This window comes from Thunnus albacares, chromosome 4 (genome assembly GCF_914725855.1).
Source record: "Thunnus albacares chromosome 4, fThuAlb1.1, whole genome shotgun sequence".
Classification (NCBI taxonomy): domain Eukaryota; kingdom Metazoa; phylum Chordata; class Actinopteri; order Scombriformes; family Scombridae; genus Thunnus; species Thunnus albacares.
Genome location: NC_058109.1, coordinates 236,169 through 251,594, shown reverse-complemented (window position 1 = coordinate 251,594; position 15,426 = coordinate 236,169). Strand labels below are relative to the sequence as shown.

The window sequence follows — 15,426 nt, the reverse complement described above, 5'->3', positions numbered from 1 at the left end:
GCAGTTCAGCCAGTTCAACATGTTCACTGCTGCTACCATGTTTGCCCTGTTGCCCATAGCGATACAGGCCAGCTTCTTCATCAAACGCGTGGCAGAGAGACGTGTGGTTCTGGTGATTTAACAGCCCAGTCACTGGTCAGATGATGCACCATTAGACTCATATAAGGAGTCATATTGACTACAAATCAGTTGAAGTAGTCGACATTCTTGAGCTCGCTTTTGATCGATGCCTTTACGGTGTTGTACGTTTTCAGGACAGCAGCCACCGTGCTGAATGGAACCATATCCTCAACCAAATACTGCAAAACAGCGGCTGTGACGCGTTTATGCCTTTTACCTTCACAGCTGTATTTGACAACTCGACTAAAGGCTTCAGCCTGAGCTGGCTCTGAGGGGGGGGGCAGTTGTGCTTGGATAACTGGATGATAGGTAGATTTTGCATATTGCCTCCTTTACATTGGTTGGATCTCTCTTTTCATTGGGTTGAAAGCTGAAATGATCCCGAACAGGTGAAGTTACATTTGGTTTTGTGACCGGAGCAGCTGCCGTTGTTTCCCTCTTGAAAAACAAAGACTGAAACTCAGCAGCAGCGGATGTGAACAGACAGTTGGCAGCAGTTGTGGCAGTCGCTTGTTTATACCACAGTGTTGCAATATTGCAGTTATTGTGAAGCTCTACCCCTGAGATCATATTTGACTCTTTTATTTCATATTTATAACCAGATATAGTAGCTGTTGCGGATGAGGCCTCGGAGTCAGTCGGGTTTGTCTTAGAGGAGACCTCTGTAATAAATAATCTTCTTTTTCCTGATGCTGTAGGCAGACTAGCGCTGAAGGCTGGCAGGTGTCCAACATACAGACTGCACCGAGGTCTTCCAGGACCAACGGAGCAGGTTTAACACACGACGTAGTGCAGAACACAACAGGCAGGTGGTTTCTTGGCCTGTAAGAGTTCACGAGAGCTGATTTGAATTTCAGACACTTCCTATTTTAAAACTTGCTTGGCAGCAAGGCCTCGTGGGGCTGAGGCAGGGTCCAGATTTTAAACTGAACTAGTTGGGGTGAAACTCCAGAAGAAATACTGAAGTAAGTGTTACATGTTAATTGAGGCTGGTGGGTCTGCTGTGTGCTTTAGTTGCTTCTTATATAGTTATTTTGTTGGGGTCGGGGAATTTAAATGATATGATTGTATACAACATATCTGTTTACCAGGATGTTTTTCCCTCCAGAGGCACTGATTCTCATGTACCAGACTACCCGACCCGTGAGGAGCGGCGGAGGCTGTGCGTCAGCAGGATGTGGGCCTCGAGGCCGCGGTTCAGCTCAGGAAGCTGTTTGGGCCACTTCCTGTCCTCAGCGTGATGTGTTGAGGTTCGATCTGTAGGTTCAGTGTGGGGATGACTACAGCTGTGCTGACCTGCACTTCTGCTGCAGCTGTTCATGATGACCGGCTGCTAACAAGCTGCATTTTCACATTTATATTGTACAGAGAACAAATGTGAGTTGTGTGCAGATCGGGGCTGACTTTCCCAAACATGTCACAGCGTGACGCTCGTCTCCACATGATGAGATCTTTATAATGAGTTCTCTCTCTGACGTCCACATATCTGCCACATGTTGGGGAAAGTCAGCCCTTTTATTATCTGACTTCTGTTATTTGATATTTCTATACTGGTGATGTGTTGTTTCAATGCACCTGAGGGGCACTTCAATGATGAGGACGTGTTCATAATGATGCAAATGTAATTAATGTAAACGCTGCACAGACTCTGGTTGCAAATGACTTCACACAAGCAAGATGGCAGCTCCCGAAAACGCCACTCTGATGGCAGGAAGTGGAGATGTGTCATCCATTTTATATACAGACTGTGCTTTGAAGATGTTAGCTGCTCTGTGCAGGTTAATGCTAAGCTAGTAACAAACATTGTTAGCTGTGTAGAAATGCTGCAGTAGTACACACAGTACGCCGTAACAGTAGTATCGTCAGTTGTATCAGTTATTTATTTATTTGCAGTTTTATTTGTTTAATGATTGATTAAAGTTTCATCACAGAAAATAAACGGAGCAGAGCTCCACATGCTCCGCCCACTACAAACAAAGGAAGTGACATCAGCAGGTCAGCTGACCATCAGCGTCCTCCTCGTCATCATCACATGATTCAGATTCAAACATAAAATTAAAAGATGGAACTTTATAACTCAAAGGACACAATACTCTACTGGATAAACCAGCATCTGTTGTCTGTTAGCCTAGCTTAGCACAAAGACTGGAAACAGTGGGAAACTGTTAGCCTAGCTTAGCACAAAGACTGGAAACAGTGGGAAACTGTTAGCCTAGCTTAGCACAAAGACTGGAAACAGTGGGAAACTGTTAGCCTAGCTTAGCATAAAGACTGGAAACAGTGGGAAACTGTTAGCCTAGCTTAGCATTATAACTGGAAACAGTGGGAAACTGTTAGCCTAGCTTAGCATAGTGGCTGGAAACAGCGGGAAACTGTTAGCCTAGCTTAGCACAGTGGCTGGAAACAGTGGGAAACTGTTAGCCTAGCTTAGCATAAAGACTGGAAACAGTGGGAAACTGTTAGCCTAGCTTAGCATTATAACTGGAAACAGTGGGAAACTGTTAGCCTAGCTTAGCATAGTGGCTGGAAACAGCGGGAAACTGTTAGCCTAGCTTAGCATTATAACTGGAAACAGTGGGAAACTGTTAGCCTAGCTTAGCATAGTGGCTGGAAACAGCGGGAAACTGTTAGCCTAGCTTAGCATTACAACTGGAAACAGTGGGAAACTGAATCATGTGACCAGAGAACGAGGTAAGATTATAAACTCACATGAAACAGTTAGCGTATTTATTCCAACATGGATGACGAGTATATCTGGATGTGTCTGTCAGTCAGTAACAAGTCCTCTCTGATTGGCTAGCAGCTGTCCAATCAGCAGCACTTTGTTTTCTGTTCATCAAGCAGGAGGCCACACGGAAATAAACACGTGATGATGTCATCTCCTGGTCGTGGTGTGATTGGCTGCAGCTTCACAGAGAGAGAATGCTGGTATTCAGAGGGGGCGGGGTCAGAGTGCTGAATGAGCTCTGCTTTTATTCTGGTTAGTTGTGGTTGTGTTGCTGTTCCGCTGTTGTTCCTCTGGTTCCACTGTGGTTCTGTTGTTGTTCTGCAGCAGTTTGTGAGTCTGTTGGTCCAGCAAAAACAAACTGAAGTTAGTTTTCTGTTGTTTCTCTTTATGTTATTAAAGTTTGTCAGAACGTTTTTCAGTATCGGCGGCGGCGGCGAGTCTCCTCAGTCTCGAGTCGATCGAGTCTCTGAGCCGCCGAGTCGAGTCTACAGGTCTTGTTATTGCAGCGGTGCTGTTGTGTTGTTTTTGTCTTTATGACAGCAGTCGTCATGGCAGCGTCATAGCAGCAAGTGTTGTGTTGTTGTCATGGCAGCGTGTCATTGTTGTCATGGCAGCGAGTATCGTTGTTGTCATGGTAGTGTGTGTTGTGTCGTCGTCATCGCGGCAGCGCGGGTTGTCGCCTTCATGGCAGCGGGTGCCGGCGGGCGGCGAGCACCTCCATCAGCTCGTGGCAGAGACACTGACAGAAGCCGTAGAGGACGAGCAGCAGCAGCGTGGAGGGAACCAGACTGACCAGGACCACGCCCAGCCACAGCTGACCAATCATCAGCAGGTAGATCCCCAGCGGCAGAGAGCTGAAGTACACCTGTACGACACACACAGGTGAGACATCAGTAACAGACCTAACACGAAGAGCGGCGGCGGCGGCGGCGCTCAGACTCACCAGGCACAGCGCCCCCAGCAGGCAGCGTGGGAAGCTGCGGGACGTCCAGGCGCGACACTTGTGAGCCGGCAGGTTGCAGGGCAGCGAGTCCAGGCTGGGGGGGCGGTACAGGCCCACCATGTTGAGCATGCTCAGAGAGTCCGAGGACCGAGACTCCTCCGGGAGCTCCATGATGGTGATGACCAGACAGTCGGAGGAGCGATGAGACGATTCGACTCCTGAAGGACGAGATGAGACAACTTTACCTCCTCGAGACAAATAACTGCAGGGACACAATAAAAACACACACTCATCTCACCTGTCAGACTGTTGGGGCTCAGCACCACCTCCCCCTCACCTCCTCCTCCTCCTCCTCCTCCTCCTCCTCCGATGACTCCTCCTCCTCCTCGCCGGGCGCGGTCCTGACATGACAGGACAGCCAGGATGTGTCTGTCGTCCTCCATCAGCCACACCTGAAGAAGAAGAAGACGGGAGGTCAGTTTGTCTTCAGTCTGTCCAGCTTAGGAGGAGGAAGAGGAGGAGGAAGAGGAGGAGGAAGAGGAGGGGGAGGAGGAGGAAGAGGAGGGGGAGGAGGAATAAGGAGGAAGAGTCTCACCTCTTCGTCGGGCACTTGAGTCTCGTGGCGACAGAAGGGACAGCTGATGACGGAGGGCGAAGACTCGCCTGAAAACCAATCAGATGACGTCACATGACACTGATGATGATGTCAGAGATCATGTGATCAGCATCATGTTTACTGTCACAACAGCTTTGATTGAACTCTGACTCGTAACTCGTCACTCGTACAGCCGCCGGAGACGCCGCTGCTCGCTTTGGTGTGTATATGACATCATATGACAGGAAGCGTCATGTGGCGCCCGAGCACCGACAGGAAGCGTCATGTGGCGCCCGAGCACCGACAGGAAGCGTCATGTGGCGTCCGAGCACCGACAGGAAGCGTCATGTGGCGCCCGAGCACCGACAGGAAGCGTCATGTGGCGTCCGAGCACCGACAGGAAGCGTCATGTGGCGCCCGAGCATCGACAGGAAGCGTCATGTGGCGCCCGAGCACCGACAGGAAGCGTGGCGCTGCAGCTCCTTCGTATAGTATTTACATGGATGTGACTCCGGGTCTGTGAGCGCAGCGCAGAGCTGAGCAGTGACATCATGTTTCAGATCAACCAACAATTAATTAATTTCTGCTTTGTAGAAACAGTTAAAGTGAAAACTAGTAAATAACGTCTGTATTTAAGAACAGAACAGATTATTCTCTGGCGGCGACGCTGGAAATAAGACGCTGACTTGAAGTGTGGCGGTTATACAAACACACACACGCTGCTCGGCGGCGGTGTGTTTCGGCCTTTAGGTGGTGACATCGTGTTAAAGAAGACAAACCTTCCTACATTTTAACATAAAAATAAGGCGGGAAAACTGTGACAGACGTTGTGACGTCACGCTTTGTGTCCTCGGAACATTTTCTCTGTTCATCGTTAAATGTTTCTTAAACTATAAAAGACGTAAATTAATAACACGCGACTCCTCAATGTCAAACGTGGTTCATCTGTAGACCAGGTCTAATGTTTGAATCTGGTAAGTCTCAGGTGTGCGGCCGGCGTCGGGTGTCAGTGACGTTCACCTGGCGGGTAAACTCACCCATGTCGACCATCTTCTTCAGACACTTGGCGCAGACTCGGTGCAGGCAGCGCAGCAGTTTGGGTTTCCGGCTGCGAGTGTCGTAACGGTTGTAGCAGATTTTACACTCGAGCTCCTCCAGAGTGTAAACCAGAGACTGAGCCCACGTCTGCACCTGCACACACACCTGCACAGGTGAGACACACACACATCTGCACACACACACACCTGCACAGGTGAGACACACACACATCTACACACACACACACCTGCAAAGAGCTCAAACTGCAGGGATGATGGGAAATCTCACCTTGCCTTCCATCTCTCTGCTTGGCTCCGCCTCCTTTGGCTGGCTCATCCTATTGGCTGTGTCTTCACCTGAAGCAGGAAGCAGGGACGGCGGTGGGCGGAGCTTAACTCAACCTGAGGCCGTCACCTGAGTGGACGACAAACACAGGTGAGAGCGATGTCATCAAGGTGAATAAAACAAACAAACAGCTGTAGACTGACAGGAAGCTCAGTGACTGGACCGCTGTGATTGATTGATTTATTGATCGATTGGGACAGTTTGCAGTTGGAAACATTAAAGATGCACCAGGATGCATGCATCGTCCCCGACAAAAACATTCAACAGCACAACAACAAACAGTAAGAAGCAACCCCCCCCAAAAAACAAACAAACAAACAAACAAACAAACAAACAAACAAACAAACAAAAAATACACACAGAACACACCATACAGCACATCACATACACCCACAATGTCAATCAGCTGTGTGACTCAGTGGTCTTTAGTTCATGTTGCAGTCTGGTCTTGTGTGTATTGATTGAACTGCAGTTCTTCATGTCATCAGGTAAACGTTCACTGAGTCGTGTCTTCACACAGGAAGCTGACTGTCTAAATGCAGTGTGATGAAATGGTCCAATCATCTATAGAGGAGATTCTGGAGGATCTAACAGAACTTACTGAGCGAGTGAAGACAAAGTCACATAGTGGAGGAGGACAAACCATTTAACATTTATAAACTAGACACAAATCTGAATATTATGTAAAACTGTCAAAGCTCAGTAAATTGTGTTTCTCCAGAACCCTACAGTGATGGAAACACTTTGAGTTTTAGAGTTTTCTTGTTTAAGGACTCAAGAGGTTTGATGGCTGTTTCTCCAGCTTGACCCCAACATGTGATCAATAACACATCTGGGAAAGAATCACAGCTGCATAAATATCTGCAGCGTCCAAAGACAGACAGTTTCTAATATGTCTAAAATTTGCTAAGTTGAACTTTATGGTTTTAACTGTTTTTTTTAACACGTTTCTCAAAGTTCACATTTGGATCCAGTGTCACATCAAGATATTTAAAATCAGTAACTTTGTCAGTTTTTTCACCTTTGATGAGAATATCAGCGTTAGGAGGTTGTACCATAGTCTTAGAGAAAAACATACCCTTCGTCTTGTTTACATTTAGACTCAGACATGATTGATCAAGCTAATGTTTGATCCTTTCCAATGCAGTTGTTAGCTTAGCAGCAGCTAACTCAGCTGTTTTTGCATGTGTGTACACAACGCTGTCATCTGCATACATTTGTAGTTCTGCATCATGACACTGTTGAGGGAGATCATTAATATATAGACTAAATAATAGGGGACCTAACACTGACCCTTGTGGAACACCCATTGTGCACTTCATGTCACTGGACAGTGTGTCACCAACTTTAACGTTAAGTTAAAGTTGGTGACACACTGTTAATTAAATGAGCAATAGGGGAAGTTAAAATATCTTTGTGTGATTTAACAAACATGGTGTCAAATTGTAAAGCATCTCTACTTTTGGAGCTTTTTAAGGAGCTGATGATTTTATTTACTTGTAACTCATTAGTCTCTAAAACCTGGTCTGTAGCGTCTATAGCAACAACATCCAGTTTCCTTTTTGTAATTTTTTTCCTAACTCATATACAGACTCAAGAAAAAAATTATGATGATGTCATGAATATTAATGTTGTGTTTCTGTGAATCAGGTAACAGCAGACGGCTGACAGGACGTCCACACAGCTTCATCAGGTGTCAGGTGATGTTCGGACGCTCTGATTGGTTGAACAGGAAGTGTCATCATGACACTCAAACTTATCAAACGTACATTTCTCAGTCAAATTTCATAATGAATTGAATTTGCTTCATATTCAGGTATTTTTGTGTGAATGAAAACGCTGAAACTCATCATCTGTGACTCAGCAGGTAGAGCGGGTCGTCCACTGATCAGGAGATCGGCGGTTCGATTCCTGACTCCTCCGGTCTGCATGTCCAGGTGTCCTCAGACAAGATACTGAACCCCAAACTGCTCCTGATGAGCAGGTCTGCATCAGCATATGAAATAAAGTCATAAAGTCGCTGCAGTCATTTGTTTCATTTGTGATAATATCATAATTATTATTGTAATTATTTATTCATCTATTTTAATTAATTGCCAGGCTGAGATGTTGAGTTTTTGTATTTTAGTTTGTTAAATAAAGCACACACACACACACACACACACACACACACACACACACACTGACTCTGCTAAATGTGGACTTATTGATTATGTATTTGACTTGATTTAACTATAAACTTGAGACCAATATTAATATTGAACATTAACATTTCATAGACTGTCTATAACTGTCTAAACCTTTCAGGTAATGTGCTGCTCTGTGTTCACAGAGTCTGCAGCCCATCTGAGAGCCTGCAGCCCACCTGAGAGTCTGCAGCCCACCTTAGAGTCTGCAGCCCACCTGAGAGTCTGCAGCTCACCTGAGAGTCTGCAGCCCACCTGAGAGTCTGCAGCCCACCTTAGAGTCTGCAGCCCACCTGAGAGTCTGCAGCTCACCTGAGAGTCTGCAGCCCACCTTAGAGTCTGCAGCCCACCTGAGAGTCTGCAGCCCACCTTAGAGTCTGCAGCCCACCTGAGAGTCTGCAGCCCATCTGAGGGTCTGCAACCCACCTGAGAGTCTGCAGCCCACCTGAGAGTCTGCAGCCCACCTGAGAGTCTGCAGCCCATCTGAGAGTCTGCAGCCCACCTGAGAGTCTGCAGCCCATCTGAGAGTCTGCAGCTCACCTGAGAGTCTGCAGCCCACCTTAGAGTCTGCAGCCCACCTTAGAGTCTGCAGCCCACCTTAGATTCTCTTCATTCAGTTTGTGAATTTGAACACGACTGAGGAGTTTCATGATGAAGCTACAGCAACTTCTATTTGTATTTTTCATTCAGCTCCTGAACTCATGGCTCAATGGCTCACCTCAGAGTCTGCAGCCCACCTGAGGGTCTGCAACCCACCTGAGAGTCTGCAGCCCACCTGAGAGTCTGCAGCCCACCTGAGGGTCTGCAACCCACCTGAGAGTCTGCAGCCCACCTGAGATTCTGCAGCCCACCTGAGGGTCTGCAACCCACCTGAGAGTCTGCAGCTCACCTGAGAGTCTGCAGCCCACCTGAGAGTCTGCAGCTCACCTTAGAGTCTGCAGCCCACCTGAGGGTCTGCAGCCCATCTTAGAGTCTGCAGCCCACCTGAGAGTCTGCAGCCCACCTGAGGGTCTGCAGCCCATCTTAGAGTCTGCAACCCACCTGAGAGTCTGCAGCCCATCTTAGAGTCTGCAGCCCACCTGAGAGTCTGCAGGCTACAGAGAAGAATGTGCTCAGTTAAGATCTGGCAGATATGAAGGTTTTCCTGCAGAGCAACATCTGTGTGTTTTTGTGATTTTGGTGTCAAGGATGAATTTCATTTTGCCTTCATAAAGTGACTCCAGGAATCATTTGTTTGAAAAGATCCAATCCAATGATTTGTTTTGGTCATCTGAAGCTTTTTAATGTGAAGATTTATAGAAAATGCACAGTAACATTACGATATTATGTTGTTTATTTAAATTTAACATTACGTTTTTTGGGGTTTTTTTGTAACATGACTTTTTTTATCATAACATTACGTGATTGTGATGCATGGAGCGGCTCTGACGTCATCTTAAGCCGCATGTACGCATAAATCATCCACCCGATCACACATGAGCGTTATTTCTCAGAGGGATGATATGATAACAGACTATACTGAAATAAGCTGCTTTTACATAAATAAACATTTATTTAAAGTAAAAGTTGTTTTTTGGTGTTGCAGTGTGTTCAGTGCAGCGTTTCATTGGAAGAAGAAGAAGAAACACAACAACAACAATCGCAGACGGCTTCGTGCAAGTGTTTTTCTCTTTGTTGTCCACTAATATTAATATTATTATTCATATTTTCCTCTTTAATGATGTGTTATTTCACCCACCTGCTATTAATCAGAAAATATCTCAACTGTGCTTTGTTGAGTTTTACTGAAGCGGTTTTGTTCAGTAAAGCAGTTTCTAACCTTCCTCCCCGGACCCCCCCCCACAAACGCTGGTATATATTAAGAAGGGAAAAATGAACTTCTAACATATTCTATATATTCATATCCAAAAGTACAGAACAATTCACAGCTGTACAATGAACCTAAATAGTGTATTAAACCTGCAGTGTGGAACGTTTACATATAAATGAACGAGTTAACACAATGCTGATGAAGTTTATCACCACCAGATGAATCTCTCTGTATTTATTCATCTATTATCTCTATTTCACAGTATTCAGAGTTTATAAATCTCATGTCGGGCGACGTTCCCGCGCTGGCTGTTCGGCCGTTTTCAACACGTTATTGGACCGAATGCATCAGATTCTGACAGTGAAATTAGTTATTTATAGATTGTACATCTGCACCAGTAGGTTACGGCGAGTTTGTACTGGTATACTGGGACCATCACAACATATCCGTTACCGGTCCTCTCTGTGCGCCTGTCAGGTGTTTGTGCTCTAGAACAACCGATGTGAAACAATCAGAAAATAACATTTATTGATCTGATTCTGCTTTCTCTACCACCGCTCCCTCTCTTCATTCACTCTCTAGCTCGCTCCACCACCACCGCTCTCTCTCTCTCTCTCTCTCTCTCGGGAAGCCGACAGAAAAGTCTTACTTTACTTTTAACGTTATCAAACAAAGAGAAATGTCCTCCGTCGTCCTGGTAACGTCTTTGTACTCAGCCAATCACAGCCCAGCCCTTTACTCTCACTGTCCCTCCAGCTTTAATAACAGCAGGAAGTAAAACTAGATGAATATTTCATTAGAGATTAATCCTCCTGATGTTTTCATACAATTCTCTGTCTGTATTATTATTTTTTATTTTTAACTATCATACATACTCCATGACACTCAGCTGTTCTACTGCAGGACGACAGGAGGCTGTTTGGGATCGTTTCACTTTACATCTTTTTTATAAATAAAGGTGTGAATTTTAAAAACGACAGTAACGTTGTGTCATTTTCTAAATGATGAGCATTACAGTACTGTACGAAAGCTTTAGGCACTAAAACTAAAGTGAGGATGTGCGTAGTGACAGATGCTTTCAAAAATAACACTGTCAATAATTTTTATTGATCAGATGCCTCCCTGATGTTATTACATTATGGAGAAGAATCTAAATATCTTAAGTGCCTCAAACCTTTTCACAATACTTAATATAGAGAAGAAATAAAATCAAAATGAACTGTGACCCCCTGTAACGCTTTGGCGACACCTAGTGGGGGTCGTGACCCACAGGTTGGGAACCAGTGCTGTAAAGAGCCAAGTCAGACTTCCTACATCCTGATGACATTAAATCTCAGTGGTGGAAGACGTACTCACATACTTCACTGCAGTAAAAGTACTAATACAACAAAGTACAAATACTCCAAGTCCTGCATGAAAAACCCTCCTGCAGTAAAAGTACATAAGTATTATGAGCTTGATGTAGTTAAAGTATTGCAGTAAAAGTACATAAGTATTATGAGCTTGATGTAGTTAAAGTATTGCAGTAAAAGTACATAAGTATTATGAGCTTGATGTAGTTAAAGTATTGCAGTAAAAGTAGTGGTTTGGTCCCTCTGACTGATATATTATTATATATGACATCATTAGATTATTAATAGTGAAGCATCAGTGTTAGAGCAGCATGTTACTGTTGTAGCTGCTGGAGGTGGAGCTAGTTTACACTACTTTATATACAGTTAGCTAGTTTAGTCCAGTGGTTCCCAACCTAGGGGTCGGGGCCCTCCAAAGGATCAGCAGATAAATCTGAGGGGTGGTGAGATGATTAATGGGAGAGGAAAGAAGAAAAAACAAAGTTCTGATACACAAATCTGTTTTCAGTTTTCAGATTTTTCTCTAATCTTTGATTTTTGCTGAAATATTGGATCATTTGAACATTTATTGAAATGAAAGCATGTGAGAAGTTTAGAGGGAAAAATCACTATTTGGTGGAGCTGTTAACAACTCATAGACATGTGAAATGTGACCCCGACTACACACTGCTTTTTGTAAGACGTCAAAAGACAAAAAGGTTGGAAACCACTGGTTTCATCTTTAACAATGTGTTGTATTTTAAAAGCTTGTTATATTATCCATTGTGTCAAATCTTCATCTGAAAAGTAACTAAAGCTGTCAAATAAATGTAGTGGAGTAGAAAGTACAATATTTCCCTCTGAAATGTAGAAAGTAGCATCACATGGAAATACGCAGTAAAGTATAAAGTACCTCCGTGTTGTACTTGAGTACCGTCAGGCTCCGTCTCCTCCGTGTCTCTGTTGCTCACTGCGGCGCGCGGCCAGCGGCGGGAGCCCGGGTTACCATGGTAACCAGCCTGCAGCGGGTCGACGGTAAATCACAGACTGATGATGATGATCGGCAGAGGATCAATAACCTGATCGATAAACACAAACACGTATCTGGTCAGAGAGACATCATAGTGAACCGACCTGTTCATCTCCACTCAGCTGATGTGAGAGTGTCACGTGACGCGGTGCGGTGACGTCACTGACTGTTTCTGTCCGTCACAGGGAGAGGAGCGGCTGACGTCAGAGCTCACCTTCTCTCTTCTTCACGGGTTTAATAATAAAATTCATAATAATTTTATTCATAAGGTGCATTTCAAGTTTAAGCGCAAAATGTTTCCTGATTAAAATGATTCACAGAATAAAAAATAATAATCAGAAACCCCGCCGACATATTAATATATATATATATATATATATATATATATATATATATATATATATGTATGTGTGTGTGTGTACACGTATATGTACAGCGTTTTATCCAAGGGGGTAATGACATATGACTTTTCACTGGTTTTGGTTATTTCTCTTTGCTTTCATTTTTTCCTGCAATTTTACCACAAAAAGCACATAAAACTTCGCAGATTGTATCGCAATTTTTGAGAAAAGCTGCAACAGTTTTGGTCTGGAGTCAGACTTTTATCCCGTTGTGTGTGCAGGAGATTATTGATCCGTTTCCATGGTGTTGATTTAATGTTTCTGTTTTCACAGTGATGTTTTTATATCAACAACAATAATCTTTGTTCACCTTGTTGTTGTTTGTCTTCCTGAACACTGTTGTGTTTCTTAGGGAGGGGGTGTGGGGAGGGGGGGGAGGGTAACACACCTCTACTGGGAACCAGCTGACTGCCAGACTTCACTTCTCTTGTGTAGCTGTAGCAAAGGTCCCACAGTGAGTCAGCAATTAATCAGTTAATATTTATATGCATCATTATGAACACGTCCTCATCATTGAAGTGCCCCTCAGGTGCATTGAAACAACACATCACCAGTATAGAAATATCAAATAACAGAAGTCAGATAATAAAAGGGCTGACTTTCCCCAACATGTGGCAGATATGTGGACGTCAGAGAGAGAACTCATTATAAAGATCTCATCATGTGGAGACGAGCGTCACGCTGTGACATGTTTGGGAAAGTCAGCCCCGATCTGTACACAACTCACATTTGTTCTCTGTACAATATAAATGTGAAAATGCAGCTTGTTAGCAGCCGGTCATCATGAACAGCTGCAGCAGAAGTGCAGGTCAGCACAGCTGACGCTGAGGACAGGAAGTGGCCCAAACAGCTTCCTGAGCTTAACCGCAGCCTCGAGGCCCACATCCCGCTGACGCACAGCCTCCGCCGCACGTACGCTGTGATTGAGAATATCACTGATATCCTCACGGGTCGGGTACTTTTGACATTCATTAAAACAATGAAGGGGGGGGTCGTGTGTTAAACCTGCTCCGTCTGCGATGGAGGAAAACCAGCCAAAACCAGCTGGTAACCAGCAGCTACAGCTGGGAGTGAATCACACATGAAAACCTTCATCAGCGTCTTCTATCAGAAGCTGCTGCGGTCACTCGGCTCATCTGAGAGCAGCTGTCAATCATGACGCCACACCCCCTTTTTATATCATCAATTAACTAATTAAAATCAAACTGATCAGAAAAACGAGCATCTGAACAAACATCATCAGCGTTTCCTGTGTTCGGGTAGGAACTCTTGTTTCCCGTGTTCGGGTAGGAACTCTTGTTTCCCGTGTTCGGGTAGAAACTCTTGTTTCTCGTGTTCGGGTAGAAACTCTTGTTTCCCGTGTTCGGGTAGGAACTCTTGTTTCCCGTGTTCGGGTAGGAACTCTTGTTTCCCGTGTTCGGGTAGGAACTCTTGTTTCTCGTGTTCGGGTAGAAACTCTTGTTTCCCGTGTTCGGGTAGGAACTCTTGTTTCCCGTGTTCGGGTAGGAACTCTTGTTTCCCGTGTTCGGGTAGGAACTCTTGTTTCCCGTGTTCGGGTAGAAACTCTTGTTTCTCGTGTTCGGGTAGAAACTCTTGTTTCCTGTGTTCGGGTAGGAACTCTTGTTTCCCGTGTTCGGGTAGAAACTCTTGTTTCCTGTGTTCGGGTAGGAACTCTTGTTTCCCGTGTTCGGGTAGGAACTATTGTTTCCTGTGTTCGGGTAGGAACTCTTGTTTCCCGTGTTCGGGTAGAAACTATTGTTTCCTGTGTTCGGGTAGGAACTCTTGTTTCTCGTGTTCGGGTAGAAACTCTTGTTTCCTGTGTTCGGGTAGGAACTCTTGTTTCCCGTGTTCGGGTAGGAACTATTGTTTCCTGTGTTCGGGTAGGAACTCTTGTTTCCCGTGTTCGGGTAGGAACTCTTGTTTCCCGTGTTCGGGTAGGAACTATTGTTTCCCGTGTTCGGGTAGGAACTCTTGTTTCCCGTGTGTTCGGGTAGGAACTCTTGTTTCCTGTGTTCGGGTAGGAACTCTTGTTTCCCGTGTTCGGGTAGGAACTCTTGTTTCCTGTGTTCGGGTAGGAACTCTTGTTTCCCGTGTTCGGGTAGGAACTATTGTTTCCCGTGTTCGGGTAGGAACTATTGTTTCCCGTGTTCGGGTAGGAACTCTTGTTTCCCGTGTTCGGGTAGGAACTCTTGTTTCCCGTGTTCGGGTAGGAACTATTGTTTCCCGTGTTCGGGTAGGAACTCTTGTTTCCCGTGTTCGGGTAGGAACTCTTGTTTCCCGTGTTCGGGTAGGAACTATTGTTTCCCGTGTTCGGGTAGGAACTCTTGTTTCCCGTGTTCGGGTAGGAACTCTTGTTTCCCGTGTTCGGGTAGGAACTATTGTTTCCCGTGTTCGGGTAGGAACTCTTGTTTCCCGTGTTCGGGTAGGAACTATTGTTTCCTGTGTTCGGGTAGGAACTCTTGTTTCCCGTGTTCGGGTAGGAACTCTTGTTTCCCGTGTTCGGGTAGGAACTATTGTTTCCTGTGTTCGGGTAGGAACTCTTGTTTCCCGTGTTCGGGTAGGAACTCTTGTTTCCCGTGTTCGGGTAGGAACTATTGTTTCCTGTGTTCGGGTAGGAACTCTTGTTTCTCGTGTTCGGGTAGAAACTATTGTTTCCTGTGTTCGGGTAGGAACTCTTGTTTCCCGTGTTCGGGTAGGAACTCTTGTTTCCCGTGTTCGGGTAGGAACTATTGTTTCCTGTGTTCGGGTAGGAACTATTGTTTCCTGTGTTCGGGTAGGAACTCTTGTTTCTCGTGTTCGGGTAGAAACTCTTGTTTCCTGTGTTCGGGTAGGAACTCTTGTGTCCCGTGTTCGGGTAGGAACTATTGTTTCCTGTGTTCGGGTAGGAACTCTTGTTTCC

General features: G+C 45.2%; 1 protein-coding gene and 1 long non-coding RNA gene across 6 annotated transcripts; one reads left to right on the top strand and one right to left on the bottom strand.

The window, feature by feature from the left end:
* Positions 1–2,669: 2,669 nt before the first annotated feature.
* Positions 2,670–12,340, bottom strand: LOC122980004 (E3 ubiquitin-protein ligase RNF182). 3 transcript variants are annotated; one of them, XM_044347672.1, is made up of 7 exons: positions 12,010–12,340; positions 5,713–5,838; positions 5,424–5,577; positions 4,387–4,454; positions 4,090–4,243; positions 3,792–4,009; positions 2,670–3,713 (listed from the first exon to the last, which is right to left on the bottom strand). In XM_044347672.1, the coding sequence occupies exons 2-7, from the start codon at positions 5,758–5,760 to the stop codon at positions 3,531–3,533; spliced, it is 825 nt and encodes a 274-aa protein (XP_044203607.1). In that variant the 5' UTR covers positions 5,761–5,838; positions 12,010–12,340; the 3' UTR covers positions 2,670–3,530. The 3 variants fall into 3 exon arrangements, with proteins under 3 accessions (XP_044203607.1, XP_044203605.1, XP_044203606.1); XM_044347670.1 differs by having other exon boundaries at positions 2,670–4,009; XM_044347671.1 differs by lacking the exon at positions 12,010–12,340 and having other exon boundaries at positions 2,670–4,009; positions 5,713–6,043.
* On the top strand, positions 5,510–8,653 carry LOC122980006. Of its 3 annotated transcripts, none has more exons than XR_006402971.1 (5): positions 5,510–5,597; positions 5,787–5,859; positions 7,420–7,469; positions 7,637–7,753; positions 8,159–8,653. It is a non-coding gene; the product is annotated as an uncharacterized LOC122980006 (long non-coding RNA). The 3 variants fall into 3 exon arrangements; XR_006402969.1 differs by having other exon boundaries at positions 7,420–7,534; XR_006402970.1 differs by having other exon boundaries at positions 5,518–5,597; positions 5,790–5,859; positions 7,420–7,534.
* Positions 12,341–15,426: the final 3,086 nt, after the last annotated feature.

Coding starts and splice junctions, on each gene's coding strand:
- LOC122980004 (XM_044347670.1), bottom strand. CDS start 5,760: ATGAGCCAGCCAAAGGAGGCGGAGCCAAGCAGAGAGATGGAAGGCAAG. Junction 4,244..4,386: donor CTCAAGTGCCCGACGAAGAG/GTGAGACTCTTC, acceptor CTTCTTCTTCAG/GTGTGGCTGATGGAGGACGA. Junction 4,010..4,089: donor GAGCCCCAACAGTCTGACAG/GTGAGATGAGTG, acceptor CTCGTCCTTCAG/GAGTCGAATCGTCTCATCGC.